The sequence below is a fragment of the Ruditapes philippinarum genome, unplaced genomic scaffold (assembly GCF_026571515.1).
Source record: "Ruditapes philippinarum isolate M1 unplaced genomic scaffold, ASM2657151v2 ctg6136_1_1_1_1, whole genome shotgun sequence".
Taxonomy (NCBI): Eukaryota; Metazoa; Mollusca; class Bivalvia; order Venerida; family Veneridae; genus Ruditapes; species Ruditapes philippinarum.
In genome coordinates this window covers 122,294-138,751 of record NW_026856500.1, presented here as the reverse complement: position 1 = coordinate 138,751, position 16,458 = coordinate 122,294, and the positions used below count along the sequence as shown (strand labels likewise).

At 32.7% G+C, this 16,458-nt stretch overlaps 1 protein-coding gene across 1 annotated transcript; it reads left to right on the top strand.

Annotated features, from left to right (window-relative positions):
- Window positions 1-685: 685 nt before the first annotated feature.
- On the top strand, window positions 686-16,029 carry LOC132746756 (uncharacterized; the record flags this gene model as incomplete). Its single annotated transcript, XM_060736005.1, is given in 7 exon segments — window positions 686-752; window positions 1,579-1,645; window positions 1,984-2,023; window positions 5,076-5,175; window positions 6,591-6,652; window positions 9,203-9,289; window positions 11,760-16,029. Coding segments are annotated over 6 exon segments (507 nt in total). The 3' UTR covers window positions 11,923-16,029.
- Between the last annotated feature and the right edge of the window lie 429 nt (window positions 16,030-16,458).

The window sequence follows — 16,458 nt, the reverse complement described above, 5'->3', positions numbered from 1 at the left end:
TCCAATTCCAACAGTGCAAATTGCATGCGAATCGGACCTACGGTTCGAACACAGTGCCAATTGTCGCACCCGGTTTCGTTTAGAAACTTCCAGCGCAAACGTATATAAAAAAACAAAAACGAAGCGAAATAGGCCTAATTGCATTCCGACTTGGTGCCGGCCTTGTATTTGGGCTACGGCCATGAAACTTGCAGGCTGTGTACCAGACCCTCTATCAATTCCAACAGTGCAAATTGCATGCGAATCGGACCTACGGTTCGAACACAGTGCCAATTGTCGCACCCGGTTTCGTTTAGAAACTTTCAGCGCAAACGTAGTATATATAAAAAAAAAAAAAACGAAGCGAAATAGGTCTAATTGCATTCCGACTTGGTGCCGGACTTGTATAGTCGAGCGTGCTGTCCTACAGACAGCTCTTGTTTTAATCCACATTTCTCAACAAAAACAAAGGGGGGGTCGAAAAAGTCATTAAAAGGTGTGTATATCGGGTAATGGGATAATTGAACAGAATGTGTATTGAAATGTGTTTCTTCAGAACAACATTGAACTAAAATATCTATTTCCTAATCATTTATTTTATGTGATGTTAAATGAATTTCAAAGAGGCTTTAGAATGTGTATTATTTTTTGCTTTTGATTGCTTCCTTCCATACAAATGATATTTAATTTATGTATATACATTTAGGTGGTAGTTATAAATGATGATGAACAACCCAATGATGAAGTTGTAGAACAACCAATTAGTGATAGTGGTAAGACAGTTATTACATAAATTAATAATTATTATTACCTGATACCTTATATAAATGTAATTTGGTATTTTTTACTGTTTTCTGAAATTCTAAAAACGTCCACGTTCGCGAACTGTTGACCGGTCAATAGTTTGGACTGTTTCCCTCGCGAGCTCTGACGCCATTGACGTCATAGAGGATTCCCACTTGAAGCGTCCATCGATCTTGATCATAAACCAGATGTGATGTGACATAGTTAAAGCATTAAGTTTAATTACTAACATATTTGAAAAAAACTCTTTTCTTAATTGTTCCTTTTTCCTTCTGCAAGTACTATTAAAACAGTAGTTGATCAGGTAATAAAACAGTTATTTCATACATGATTTGGGAACAGTCAAACAGTCCTCCGTCGGTGTCGGGGATAGTTTTTTGAACTGTTGCCCTCGGCCTACGGCCTTGGGCAACAGTTCAAAACACTACCCCCCTCCACCTCGGGCCAACAGTTTGACTGTTCCCAAATCACATATGAAATAACTGTATACTGTACTTTTTGCATCAATATATTTATCTTCATCTCAATGAGAATTATATTGAAGTAAATATTTTGAACAAATTATTACCAAATATTGTTCATGCATACAAAATCATTTTAAGTATAAATTGCTTAATACTTATACTCTTTTCATAACTGTCAAGTAACATTTAAAAATAAATGATATTGTGTTGGCACTTAAAATGAATATTTCATAGTCACAACTCAGCTATTTATATCTAGGATGAATATTAAACATCAAAGTCTTATCAGTTCAAAGAATTAGTTTCAAAATCATTAACATTCTTTTTTAAGAGGAAGAATTTCATGGACATGACAGACAGAATGAAAAATTATACCTGTCAATTTCATAAACTCTCAGGTAAAACTCTATTTGACATTTTCAAAATCTATTGTGAGCATATGTTATTGCTGGAAACATTTAGCAGTGCATCATGTAATTTTGTACATTGCAACAGGGGTATTGACCAAAGAATATACTGTGAATCTGTTTAATCACCATGCAGTTCATTGAATTCATTAAATTTCATGGGCATGAAATTAGTGGTTTTATAGAAAGTTATACTTTCATAGATTTAAATGTTGTGTTTAGATGTGGTGTATTTAACTTAAATCGTGGATTAACCTGTCCATGAAAACTATGAAAAAGAAAGAAAAAAAAGAAGAAAAAATGTGGAGATTTCTTTGTTGTTTTTTCAGTGGGAAAACACCATTTTATTTTTGATGACCAAGAGCACTGGTATGTAAAAATATTTAACATACATGTATGATAATAATGATCCTATATTTCCTTTTGAGGGTAACACTTTAACAAACCTGCAAAATTAAAACAACCAAAAATACCAGGGTATCTTGGTCGGTCCCAATGTTGCAGTCTGAAGACAATGCATATTTAGAAAATATGTGAATTACGTATTAGTTATTGATCATACATACTAAAATATTTTATACAAATTTGGACTTTATGGTTTGAAAATACAGATATACTGCTGAACGTACATGTCATCAGTCGAGTACACATCTATCACTACCTGTTTCACCCCTTATCTTTATAAAAACCCAAAAAGCTAGAGCTTAGATACTAATCATGAAACACCATCGAGTGAGTGTCAACCAAGTTTGTTCCAATAAAAATCCTGGGGTAAAAATTGGACCTGCAGGATGGGGGGGTGGTTCATTGTTTCCCCAATATGTGTGAAGTAAAAACTTAAAATCTTTTTTTTAAATCAAAGAGCTAAAGCTTAGATATCAAAGGGACTCCACGGAGGGTAAAAAGCCGAAAACATAACATTTGAATTTATTACATAAATGAGCTGGGGCACTTTAAACAGAAATATATGCAAAGATAGTGAAGAAATATACTTTGAAATAAATTGAAAATCGTATTTTTATGTTTTTCTTAGCCCGATTTGAGTGAAAAGCGTTTAAACGCTTTTCATTTTGGGTCATACTTTTTCAATTTGAATAATTATTTGGGGAAAACGAAGTGCAAGGATGATCTGAAGTTTTGCACAAAGATTAATGGTCTAAACCTACATCAAATGGTACAATTATCAGGAAAAAATATTTTCAGTCTCATCCTGTCAAAAAACCTCAGTGGAGTCCCTTTAAGCATGAAATATCTTATAATGGGTGTCTACCCACTTTGTTCAAATAAAATCCCTCTGGTTATACCCCCACCACAAAATGTGGGGGGGGCTATAATGGATTCCCTTTGTCGCGTCGGTCGGTCAGTCTGTCTCCATTTTCGTGTCCGCTCTATAACTCCTATAGCAATTGAAGGATTTTCTTCAAACTTGGCTCAAATGTTCACCTCAACAAGGGGATGTGCAGAACCCATATTGCCCATGTGTCAGTTCAAGGTCAAGGTCACAATTGAAGGTCAAGTATCAAACACTATCAAATATTACACAGTATGTCGTGTCCGCTCTGTAAGTCCTACACTACTTGAAAGATTTTCTTCAAACTTGGCTCAAATGTTCACCTCAACCAGGGGATGTGCAGAACCCATGTTGCCCATGTGTCAGCCCAAGGTCAAGGTCACAATTGAAGGTCAAATATCAAACAATTAAATATTACACAGTATGTCGTGTCCGCTATGTAAGTCCTACACTACTTGAAAGATTTTCTTCAAACTTGGCTCAAATGTTCACCTCAACAAGGGGATGTGCGGAACCCATGTTGCCCATGTGCCAGCTCAAGGTCAAGGTCACAATTGAAGGTCAAATATCAAACAATCAAATATTACACAGTATGTTGTGTCCGCTCTGTAAGTCCTACACTAATAGAAAGATTTTCTTCAAACTTGGCTCAAATATTCACCTCAACAAGGGGATGTGCCGAATCCATGTTGCCCATGTGTCAGCTCAAGGTCAAGGTCACAATTGAAGGTCAAATATCAAACAATTAAATATTACACAGTACGTCATGTCCGCTCTGTAAGTCCTACACTAATTGAAAGATTTTCTTCAATCTTGGCTCAAATATTCACCTCAACATGGGAATGTGCCGAATCCATGTTGGCCATGTGCCAGCTCAAGGTCAAGGTCACAATTGAAGGTCAAATATCAAACAATCTAATATTACACAGTATGTCATGTCCGCTCTGTAAGTCCTACACTAATTAAAAAATTTTCTTCAATCTTGGCTCAAATGTTCATCTCAACCAGGGGATGTGCAGAACTTATGTCACATTTTTGCTGGCTTAAGGTCAAAAACTGACTTAGAAAATATTCTTAAATTTTAACATTTATTTGAATATTTCTAAATCTAGAAAAGGTATTTGCTTGAAACTTAAACTATTTTTGAAGGGTCACAATTCCGATATGCTGTTCGTTCAAGTTTCATAACTCTGTATTGCATTTTACCAAAGTAATGGCCCTTTTTAAGTCTTCAAATTTACATACAATCAAATATTAGACAATATGTAGTGTCCGCTCTATAAATCCTATACTTATGGAAGAATTTTCTTCAAACTTTACTCAAATTTTCACCTCAACAAGGTTATGTGCAGAATCCATGTCACCTTTGTGCCGGCTAAAGGTCAAGGTCACACTTGAAAGACAAAAATTGACTTAGAAAATGTTCTTTAATTTTAACATGTACTTGAATAATTCTGAAACTAGCGCAGGCATTTGCTTGAAACTTAAAAGATATATGAGATGTGGCAAATAAGATATGCAGGTCAAGTTTCATTACTCTGTATTGCATTTTGACAAAGTTATGTCCCTTTTTAAGTCTTCAAATTTACATACAACCAATACTAGACAATATATTGTGCCTACTCTATAAATTCTATACTAATGGAAGGATTTTTTTCAAACTTTACTCAAATGTTTAACCAAACTGGGTGATGTGCAAAACCCATCTTACCCTTGTGCCAGATTAAGTTCAAGGTCACACTTGAAGGTCAAAAATTGACTTATAAATAAAATGTTTGTTACATTGGGAAAATGAAAGGTTATTTGTAACTGTTTCGAACATGATTTGATAATATATATTTATACTATTACCTGTACAATAAGTCTTTTTTTCACCAGAGATAATTTCTTTTTATGTATTTGTGCCACATAAGTTATTCCCTTAACCACCTTTCCAAGTGGTCTTCTGTCAAGGACATTGGTGGGGGTATGAATCGCATTCAGCGATAGTTCTAGTTTAAATTGGCCCCGCCCTGGGGGTCCTATATACAGGTGAGCGACTTCAGAATTTTCTGTGAAAAATGAAGAAACAAAACATTTACCTGCACCATGATTAAATTATATGCTTGCAAAATGTTTATTTCTCTACAGCAAAAAAGAAAGTCATCAAAGACATCACATATTTGATGAAAACTATGCAAATGTTATTAGGAGAAAACATTCTTATGGTGTCAATTACTTCAAGCCTAAAGTAAGATATATGTCATGTTGTTCATATTTGTTATATTTCACATACCTTTTCATCTGTATATTTGTATAAATCTTGTATTTTTGTCTTGTTATTTTAATTTCTTTACTGTCCAATATGTAAGTAACCATACTATATCAAGGCCATTTCATCAGCCATTTGTTCCAATAAAAAATTACTTCACATATTATTGAACATGACTTGCATGCCAGGCACATTACTTTTTAAAAATATTAAAAGGAAATCAATATAATTTTAGCATACCTGAAATAGTACAAAGAAAAGTTTTAAGTACTGTTCTTTATGTTTTTTAATGTCAGAATTATACATGGTCTTTCCAAACAGTTACTTTTAAAGGTTTTCATATGTATTTCAATACATACAATTGACAGATAATTTGAATATTGATTGGTGCAGGAATATTTGGCTGTTCTATGACCTTGACCTTGAAGGTTGAATGATTGAATTTTCACTGATTTATGATATAATTGACTGTAAGTTGGTGGTAAATAAATTGATTTTCTTCATCCTTTGACAAAACAACATTTTGGACATGATGTTATTAAAGGTTGAAATGACCTTTACTTACCTTGACCATAAAGGTAAAATTAGTGAATTTTTGTTAAATTGTCATTATTTTGTTATTAATGTATGGATTTGATTTATACTTGGACTAAACAAGACTTGCTACCAAACAAACATATTGAATGATTTACATATGACTTTGACCTTAAATTGACCTTGACTGTCAAGGACAAAATATTCCAGATACAAATAATTATTTACATATTTTGGGCAATTAATGACTGATATTTCAGTATTTTTAAGTATATTCCTACTACGTCACTAACGCAGTAAGGGCTATTTTAGCATATTTTAACTCTTTTTGGTACATGGATTGTAGGTGTCGTAGATAATGCGCAAATTGCTTCTTTATGGTTTCTTGGCAATATCATTCTTTTAAACCCATTTTCAAATTTTTCATGAAAATTAACATGAATCTTGAGGTGTGCTGCTTTCAATAATTTGAATAATATTTAAGTAAAAATTTATAAATCAAGCAATATTAGCAGAAGGTTCTATTAATGAAATTGATACTCTTTCTCAATATAAATTCTTTTGATACCAAACTTGATAATTTAATATGAAAACTATACAAAATGAATATTTTGTTTTTTGTTGGAGAATAAGTAAAAAATACATGTAAAACATAATATCTTCTGTTTCATTTTGTTATAAAATTTTGGAAAAAATACCTATTATGCTAACTTCTTTTAAAATTAGATAATTTAGTACACAACAAACAGCCTCAATTTCATATGTTCCATCATATTTCTTGTGTAATATTGTTATGGGACGCCTTGTTAACCGTTTTATAATGTATAATTGTGTGTTAATATTATTATATTTTTCTTCAGACTATAGAACAACTGTGTTTTCGTTTACAAAAGCATTTCCTGTTTCAAATGCTGGACCCAAAGTAAGTTTGATATTCACAATTTTTTGGCATTACACACTTTTTCATATGAGTAAACATTGTATTTCCAGCACAAGTAACCACTTACGTAAATGATTTGATATACAAAGTACATGCATTTATTCTATCATACGAAAAAAGAATAACAAATTGTATAGTTAACACTTTTATTCAATCAAACTTAACATCAAATTGTTCCCACAGGTGGCCGTTTAAGAAAAGAAAAAAAGAAAAAAAAATTCCACTATCAAAATTATAGTTATCTAAACAATAATTTTGATAGTGGACATTTTTTTAATATATAATTTATCGGTTGTTTTGTATTCAGTACATTATAGTAAGGCTTAGCGTTTTGAATTATTAGCTCGACTATTCGAAGAATATCAGAGCTATTGTAGTCGCCCCGGCGTCGGCGTCAGCGTCCGCGTCGGCGTCTGCGTTGGTTAACCCTTTCCCCCATGAGCATATTGTGAAAAATGGCCATTTTTACTGAAAAGCCTCCTCTTACAAGTTCAAACTGCTATGAAACTATGAAAAATGCATCAATACTAATCAAACTTTGCACAAATGTTGACTGGACCATTGCCTTTGTGACGACATGCTCAGTCTTAAATTTCCTGTTACCATGGCAACGAGGGGACATCTCAAAATTGCCAAAAATCACTATTTTGCCTCGATTTTTTCAATCAAAATTTATTTCAAAGTGCTGCAACTTCTCAAGGGATTGATATAGAGTCAAAGGCTTTTCAGCGTTGGTTACACGTTATATTATGATCGACCTGGGGTCATTTTTAGCCTCTCACAAGTCCAAAATTTTCTTGGCGATGAGGGGGACTCCGCCCCCCTTCACACCCCCCTAACAGAAGGGGGCACATCCCCCTTCTGGCAACCCCCTGATGTATCTTTTGGATGGGGGGCGGCGCCGAAAAAGTGCTCAATTTTTTGACCAACATTTCTCAAACGAAAACATGTGTTTGGGGCCCTAATAGGACATTTTTTCACTATTTGAGGCCTAAAAAAGGGGGGGGTCGAAAATGCGTTGTTTCGCGTATATATGTGGTAAAGGGTTAAAGTTTTTTGTAAATTCAAATATCTCAATTATTGCTTGAGATATTCAATTGAAACTTACAATACTTATTTATAGTAACAATGTACATCAGATTGACAAGTTGGACAACTCTGTCTACAATTTTTACAGAATTATGCCCCTTTTTAACTTAGAAATTTTGGTTAAAGTTTTTTGTAAATTCAAATATCTCAATTATTGCTTGAGATATTCAATTGAAACTTACAATACTTATTTATAGTAACAATGTACATCAGATTGACAAGTTGGACAACTCTGTCTACAATATTTACAGAAGTATGCCCCTTTTTAACTTAGAAATTTTGGTTAAAGTTTTTTGTAAATTCAAATATCTCGATTATTGCTTGAGATATTCAGTTGAAACTTACAATACTTATTTATAGTAACAATGTACATCAGATTGACAAGTTGGATAACTGTACCTATAATATTTACAGAATAATGCCCCTTTATAACTTAGAAATGTTGGTTAAAGTTTTTTTGTAAAGTCAAATATCTCAATTATTGCTTGAGATATTCAATTGAAATTTACAATACTTTTTTATAGTAACAATGTACATCAGTTTGCAAAATTGCATAACTCTGTCTGCAATATTTGCAGAATTATTTGCCCCTTTGAAACTTAGAAATTTTGGTTAAAGGTCTTCAAAGATATTTACTTGAAACTTTACACATGTACTTAGGGTCATAATAGGAGAGTCATAATTGTATGTCACTGACCAAGTTCCTTAACTCTACTCGCATTTAGGCTGATTCATATCCCCTTTTCTACTTAGTCTCTAGGTTAATGTTTACATGCAAGTTTTACATATCTCAATAAGTATTAAAGATATTTATTTAAAACTTCACATATGCATTAAGAATTTAATTGTAGGTCACTGACCAAGGTCCATAATTCTATCTTGCATTTAGGCTGATTTTTCTCCCCTTTTTCAACTTAGAAATTCATGGAAAAGTTTTGCTTGTAAGCTGTTATCTCCATAACAATTGAAGAGTTTGTTAGTTTTTGGGACATTTTTATGCATTATTAATAATAAAGCAATGATTTACTTGATAAAACATCTTAATAACAAGCCTTTGTACCTTTTCGGTCAATTTTATATATTCATAGGTAACTAGCATTATTATACTCAATAAACACTCTTGTGACAAATTTTTGAATAGTCGAGCCAATACTGTCCTCCGACAGTTCTTGTTTTGTTCAGGGTTGTAGTAGGAGTCCAGGGGCAGATAGGGGTGGGGTGTCCAAACACCGATACTGCCACCTGTGAATGTTCCCATATAATTAATAAGATTTGAAAAAAAGCATTTCTAACACTAAATTGGTTAGTATTCGTTTGTAAGCATTTTACGAAATTAAAAAGGTCGAGTGTCTGCTTCATTTTTGAGCAATTTTACTTTGTGAATGCTTACTAATGAAAAATAACCTACACTTACAAAAATCAGTTTTATGGTTATATTTGCAGGTATCCAGCAACAGGACTAAGAATCCACATGATGATGTGTGTACAGACAAATTCATGTCTGTACAAGTTATTCTGCAGAAACCAAACGTATGTCCCTGAATGCTATCCTTTAAATGTTACTAGTCATGTTAACTATTGTTTACATAGGAAACACTGGCATAACAGTATACTAGCTAGAAAATAAACAAATTGATATACAATTAATTACCTTTTAACTGAAAAAAATTGCATTTATTATCACTGGTGAGAGAATTTTTATTGCTAAATTTAACATCATTGTAGATTAAATAAATCCATGGCACTAACATGTTACAAAATTTTTAAAATGAAGATGTAAACCTCTTTGAAAAAAAATCATGACACTAAAATAAAATTAAGGGCTTTGACCTAGAATGAAAAAATGGTTTGTGCAAGCAAATTTGGAATTTTATATTTTCATAACATTTGAAATTATGGATGCATGTGGGGGCATCCGTGGCGTGATGATACATTTTTAGTTTGAAAACAAGTTGATGTAAAAATTATGTATGTTTAGTACATTTGTTCTTCTGTTAACTACAAATTATTTTATTGTTTTGGAAAAACACTGAATAAGTATTTTGCTGATTTTTTACTTCTCTTAATTATGCTACTTTTATCCGATAATAAAACTCATAATATAAATGATGTAGCACCAGTTATCTTTGGATTATTATACCCCCACCACAAAATGTGGGGGGGGGGGCTAAAATGGATTCGCTTTGTCGCGTCGGTCGGTCGGTCCGTCAGTCGGTCGGTCGGTCCGTCTCCATTTTCGTGTCCGCTCTATAACTCCTATACCAAATGAAGGATTTTCTTCAAACTTGGCTTAAATGTTCACCTCAACAAGGGGATGTGCAGAACCCATATTGCCCGTGTGTCAGTTCAAGGTCAAGGTCACAATTGAAGGTCAAATATCAAACACTATCAAATATTACACAGTATGTCGTGTCCGCTCTGTAAGTCCTACACTACTTGAAAGATTTTCTTCAAACTTGGCTCAAATGTTCACCTCAACCAGGGGATGTGCAGAACCCATGTCGCCCATGTGTCAGCTCAAGGTCAAGGTCACAATTGAAGGTCAAATATCAAACAATTAAATATTACACAGTATGTTGTGTCCGCTCTGTAAGTCCTAGACTACTTGAAAGATTTTCTTCAAACTTGGCTCAAATGTTCACCTCAACAAGGGGATGTGCAGAACCCATGTTGCCCATTTGCCAGCTCAAAGTCAAGGTCACAATTGAAGGTCAAATATCAAACAATCAAATATTACACAGTATGTTGTGTCTGCTCTGTAAGTCCTACACTAATTGAAAGATTTTCTTCAAACTTGGCTCAAATATTCACCTCAACATGGGGATGTGCAGAATCCATGCTACCCATGTGTCAGCTCAAGGTCAAGGTCACAATTGAAGGTCAAATATCAAACAATCTAATATTACACAGTATGTCATGTCCGCTCTGTAAGTCCTACACTAATTGAAATATTTTCTTCAATCTTGGCTCAAATGTTCATCTCAACCAGGGGATGTGCAGAACTTATGTCACTCATTTGCTGGTTAAAGGTCAAGGTCACACTTTAAGGTCAATAATTGACTTAGAAAATATTCTTAAATTTTAACATTTATTTGAATATTTCTAAATCTAGAAAAGGTATTTGCTTGAAACTTAAAATATTTTTGAAGGGTCACAATTCCGATATGCTGTTTGTTCAAGTTTCATAACTCTGTATTGCATTTTACCAAAGTTATGCCCCTTTTTAAGTCTTCAAATTTACATACAATCAAATATTAGACAATATGTTGTGTCCGCTCTATAAATCCTATACTAATGGAAGAATTTTCTTCAAACTTTACTCAAATGTTCACCTCAACAAGGTTATGTGTAGAATCCATGTCACCTTTGTGCCGGCTAAAGGTCAAGGTCACACTTGAAAGTCAAAAATTGACTTAGAAAATGTTCTTAAATTTTAACATGTACTTGAATAATTCTGAAACTAGCACAGGCATTTGCTTGAAACTTAAAAGATATATGAGGTGTGGCAAATAAGATATGCGGGCCAAGTTTCATTACTCTGTATTGCATTTTGACAAAGTTATGCCCCTTTTTAAGTCATCAAATTTACATACAACCAATACTAGACAATATATTGTGTCTACTCTATAAATTCTATACTAATGGAAGGATTTTCTTCAAACTTTACTCAAATGTTCAACCAAACTGGGTGATGTGCAAAACCCATCTTACCCTTGTGCCAGATTAAGGTCAAGGCCACACTTGAAGGTCAAAATTGACTTATAAATAAAATGTTTAATACATTGGGAAAATGAAAGGTTATTTGTAACTGTTTTGAACATGATTTGATAATATATATTTATACTATTACCTGTACAATTAGTCTTTTTTTCACCAGAGATAATTTCTTTTTATGTATTTGTGCCACATAAGTTATTCCCTTAACCACCTTTCCAAGTGGTCTTCTGTCAAGGACATTGGTGGGGGTATGAATCGCATTCAGCGATAGTTCTAGTTTCAGACTATCACTCAATTACTCGGCTTATCTGCTTTTGAATGAAGCTTTGGCCTTCATCGTAGCCTGTTACAAGAATATAACCTACTTAGAGGCCGATGAAGGCTGCAGAGAGACAGAAGTGGAAATTGGGGATTTGATCCGTAAAACAAGAAAAAATTGTGTTTGAATATTGACATTTCAGTGACAGTGTTTGTATCTGAAGGGCTTCTATTTCAATAATTATGTTTACTTTGAACTTAGAATTTTACATTTATCTTCTTAGTATCTATTTTTCACTGATGATAAATGCTCTTATTCATTGCTTTTATTTTCCCCCATTTAGTTGCGGGCATTTAGATTTACCCTTGTCCGTCCGGCCGTTCTCTTTTGTGTCGCACGTACCTCAAAAAGTATTTAACCTAGAGTCATGAAATTTTTACAGGCCCTTGACTTAATAAAATTTTGCAATTTTCAACTTGTGTCACATGTAACTCAAAAAATATTTGACCTAGAGTCATGAAACTTTACAGGAATGTTGATCAGCATGTGTAGTTGTGCACCTTGGTATTTTCGTCTGGATTTTTTTTAGTATTTTTAGAGTTATTGCCCTTGACTTAGTAAAAAAATTTCAATTTTCAACTTGTGTTGCATGTAAATCAAAAAGTATTTGACCAAGAGTCATGAAACTTTACAGGAATGTTGATCACCATGTGTAGTTGTGCACCCGGTTGTTTTCGTCTGGATTTATTTAGTACTTTTAGAGTTATTGCCCTTGACTTAGAAATTTTTTGCAATTTTCAGCTTATGTCGCATGTATCTCAAAAAGGATTTGACCTTGAGTCATTAAACCTTACGGGAAGGTTGCTCAGCATATTAAGTTTTGCACCTGGGGTTTGGCTTTTTAGATTTATCCACTTTTTGAAGAGTTATTTCCCTTGACTTAGTAAAAACCGTTTCATTATGTTATCTGTTCCTTGAGTGCTTGAGTTAGAATCAACCAACTTTACAGGAATAATGATCAACATCACTAAATTACAGGAATAATGATTCACATCACTGTGAAGCTATGCACCTGGGACTTTGCATGTGGATTTTTTTCAGTTTTGTTATAGTTATTGCCCTTGAGTTACAGTAGTATAAATTTGCAATTTTCAACTTGTTCATGCATAGCTCAAAAAGTGTTTCACTTGAAGGCCTGAAAGTTTACAAGAATGTTGGTCAGCATGTGTACTTATGCACCTTGGGGTTTGCTTGTGGATTAATTCAGTATTTGTAAAGTTCTTGCCCTTTACTTAGTAAAAGATTTTTAGTTTTCAAAAAATATTTGACCTAGAGTCATTAGATTGACAGAACAGTGGCGCGGTGGGGGCACCAGTGTCCTATGGACACATTTCTAGTTTATTATAAGGTTTATAACTCTTTCATCTATATTTTAGGAGGTATCTCCTCTTAAAACTTAGAATTTTGTTTGAAAAAAGTGTATAAGAACTTCATATTATTGTCTTTCCATTTCAACACTATAATTTCTTTTGATATTTTATGGTTCATAAAGTCATACATGCTATGTTGTGTAAAAATGTTGGATCTTCAAAATGTATAATCCAGTAAAAAGTCTGTTGGACTGTTATGATTTTGGAACAACACATCTTGTGTTGATTCAGCTAAATTTCATCTAATTTTTATAGCTTGGCTAGATACTTAGCGAAACTGGTTCCAACGATTTCAGGAATGTGGAACATTAAGGCTATATATAAAAGCAATTTAAAACAGAGTTTAGATTTGGACCATATTTACATATATTGCCATTCAAGTTAAGAAATGCTTTATCAAAACTAAGATTATTTTCACACAAACTGGCTTTTGATACTGTAGGCTATTCTAGAAACAGAGTGGAAAGAAATGAGTGTTATTGTATTTTTTGTCAAAACAGAGATATTGGAGATGAATAACATTTCGATATATAATGTATGTTGTACGAACATTTTAGAAAACAATATATTAAAGCCTTTTATTATAGGAGAGCAACTGTTACAAAGTTTACAGATTTTTTTAAGAGTGAACATCAAGCTTTTATACTTAGGAAGTCTTTGCTTTGTTAAATTTGCCAATATGGAATTTTATGGATTTTGTGTAGGGTATTGATATGTATGTAAACATCTTATTCATCCTCCACAAACAACATGTTGACCATGTAAATTGTGTTTACTGTTTGTTAAATCACATGTTAAAATTATGTTGTATAGGTATATGCAAATGTATGACCAAAAACTGTACTGTTTACATCAATTAAATTGTCTATCTATCTTTCAATACATCCATCCATCATTAATATCATAAATGCATTGCGCAATAACAGTAATTGAGTTTTATTAATTTTGGCTTGGACAGTTTTGATCAGATCACAGAGTAAATTTGAATTATTAATTAAAATCATGAGGTGAAAGAGTGCAAACTTCTAGGATGATAACCTCACAATTAACTGTTATGTATCCTAATTTTATCCAAGCTACAACACAAAAATAAATCAGAAATATCATCTTGAATCTTCAGTGTTTTATCCTTCACCTTTTGCGTTAATGCCCTTTGATTTGTTGTATTATGTCATGGTAGGAAATGGATCAATTTTTTTTTTATAGACAGGGGATTTGGCAGATTTTGACTGCTTCTTGTTTAACTTATATGTATTAATTTGTTACAATTGTTTTGATGTGTAATAAATAAGACATGCAAGTTAATCTGAATCATGTGAAGCATTCACTGCAATTTGTCTGTTATAGTGAAAAATGTTATAAATGTATAAAGACCTTAAGTTTCTGATTCTTAGGATTCTTAGGATTTCACTTATTTCCTTGAAATGTATTTTACTTTACATGTATTTTATTGTGTGATGTTAAAAAAATGAATAATAACTGTAAATTTACTGATTTATATAATTCCAAACATTTCTGTGAAATGTACTCATATGTTTTAAAAGGATATATAGGCAATTTTTCATGTCCCCTTGAAGAGATATTGTTTTGCTAATGTCTGTCGTTCTGTCCATCGGTAGACCATATGGTTTTCGCTGATTATATTATAAAGTATTGATCACAAAGTCTTCATATTTCATTAACTACAAGATAACCCCTATTGATTAAGGGGTCACTAGGTCACAGGTACCTTAATTGTCAGAATGGTTTCCATTCATTATCTTGAAAACTTTTTATGGCAAACTCTTCATTATTTTTCTTTTTATCACAACTGAACACTTCCATGTACCCTTTTATGGCAAGTTTCTATAACAGAATATACCAATAATGTGAGTTAAGGGCTAGAAAGGTGGGGGGCATATGTATCATTCGACATTTCTTGTTTATTTATTTCTGAAATTTTCATCCAATATTGTATTGATGTCCTCAAAATGAATACACTAAGCAGTCACAGGTACCAAAACATTTCTCCTTATAAAGGAAAAAACAGGCGGTCTGTACTTGACCAGTGTTCAGAAATTCATTTTTTTGCGTTAAATATCGAAGTGAACTTTGGGACCATAAAAGTATCCATATTATGTAACGACTTAGACTTGTTCCACACTTGTAATATTTGCCATGTTTGTTTTTGTAGGGCTTGTTACATGATGTTCCACACTTGTACTTTTTGCCATGCTTGTTTTTGTAGCGCTTGTTACATGATGTGTTTAAAAGTTACTCTGTGATAACATCTGCATTTTAGTTTCGTTTAACATATGTTCATTTATTACACTTCAAGATTTTTTCTGCCTTTTTGATTGGATATTGATCACCCTAAAGAAATTGATATTACCGAGCCAGACGGGTAATATACGCACTAAATTTCCCCATGGGGTACCCCACGTTGTAAACAACATGGGCTGTGGCGATGCGCGTACATTTTGATTTTACACGATGTTAATTCCGATTTACAAGCAGTTTTTAACTGTCAAATGATAAATATTTACCAAAATAGAGTAATGATACATATTCTCATCACTATTGAAAACAAATATGACCTTGTGAAAGCTTGATATTAATTCCAAAAAAATGCGTTCAACATACTACTCTTTTTCTCTTGTTTCGAAAGAAAGTTAGTCATGTATTTATGTGACGTCACGTTGTGGTGAAGGGGTACCCTAAAGGGAATCTTATTTCGACGTTTCATTTGAAGTAGCAATGATTTATTTTAAAATCGTCTGAACTCGGCAGGGGGAGGGTAATAAAATTATTAGTTTGGTTTTGGAGTGATATATATGTGGATATATTACCTGCAAAGATAAAAAACCTTGCCTAATGGCTTTGGTAATATAAAATCTTGGCAGGTAATATATTCACATATATTAACTTATAATATATACGTTCAAAACCTCATTATATATTATTTATATAGACAAACATTTTGGGAAGTTTTAATATTTCATTTATTTAATGTCTTTTGAGTAAATAATATCAATTAAATGTTGTTTTTGTTTTTTGTTATTCATTTTTTTGTGTAGCATATCCCTTTAATGAGTTATGTTTTAAAATACATGTTTGTATGTAAATGTATCTAAAGTTTCTTAATTGAAAATGTGAGTCACTCATATCAAATATATATACCAGGTAACATGTCTTTTTAATATGAAATGTTTTAAAATATTATTAGAATTCTTAGTTTCTAAATTTGAAACATTTCTATAATTTCTATGTACATATACAACTGGAAATAAGTTAAAAGCACACCCGGCATTTTG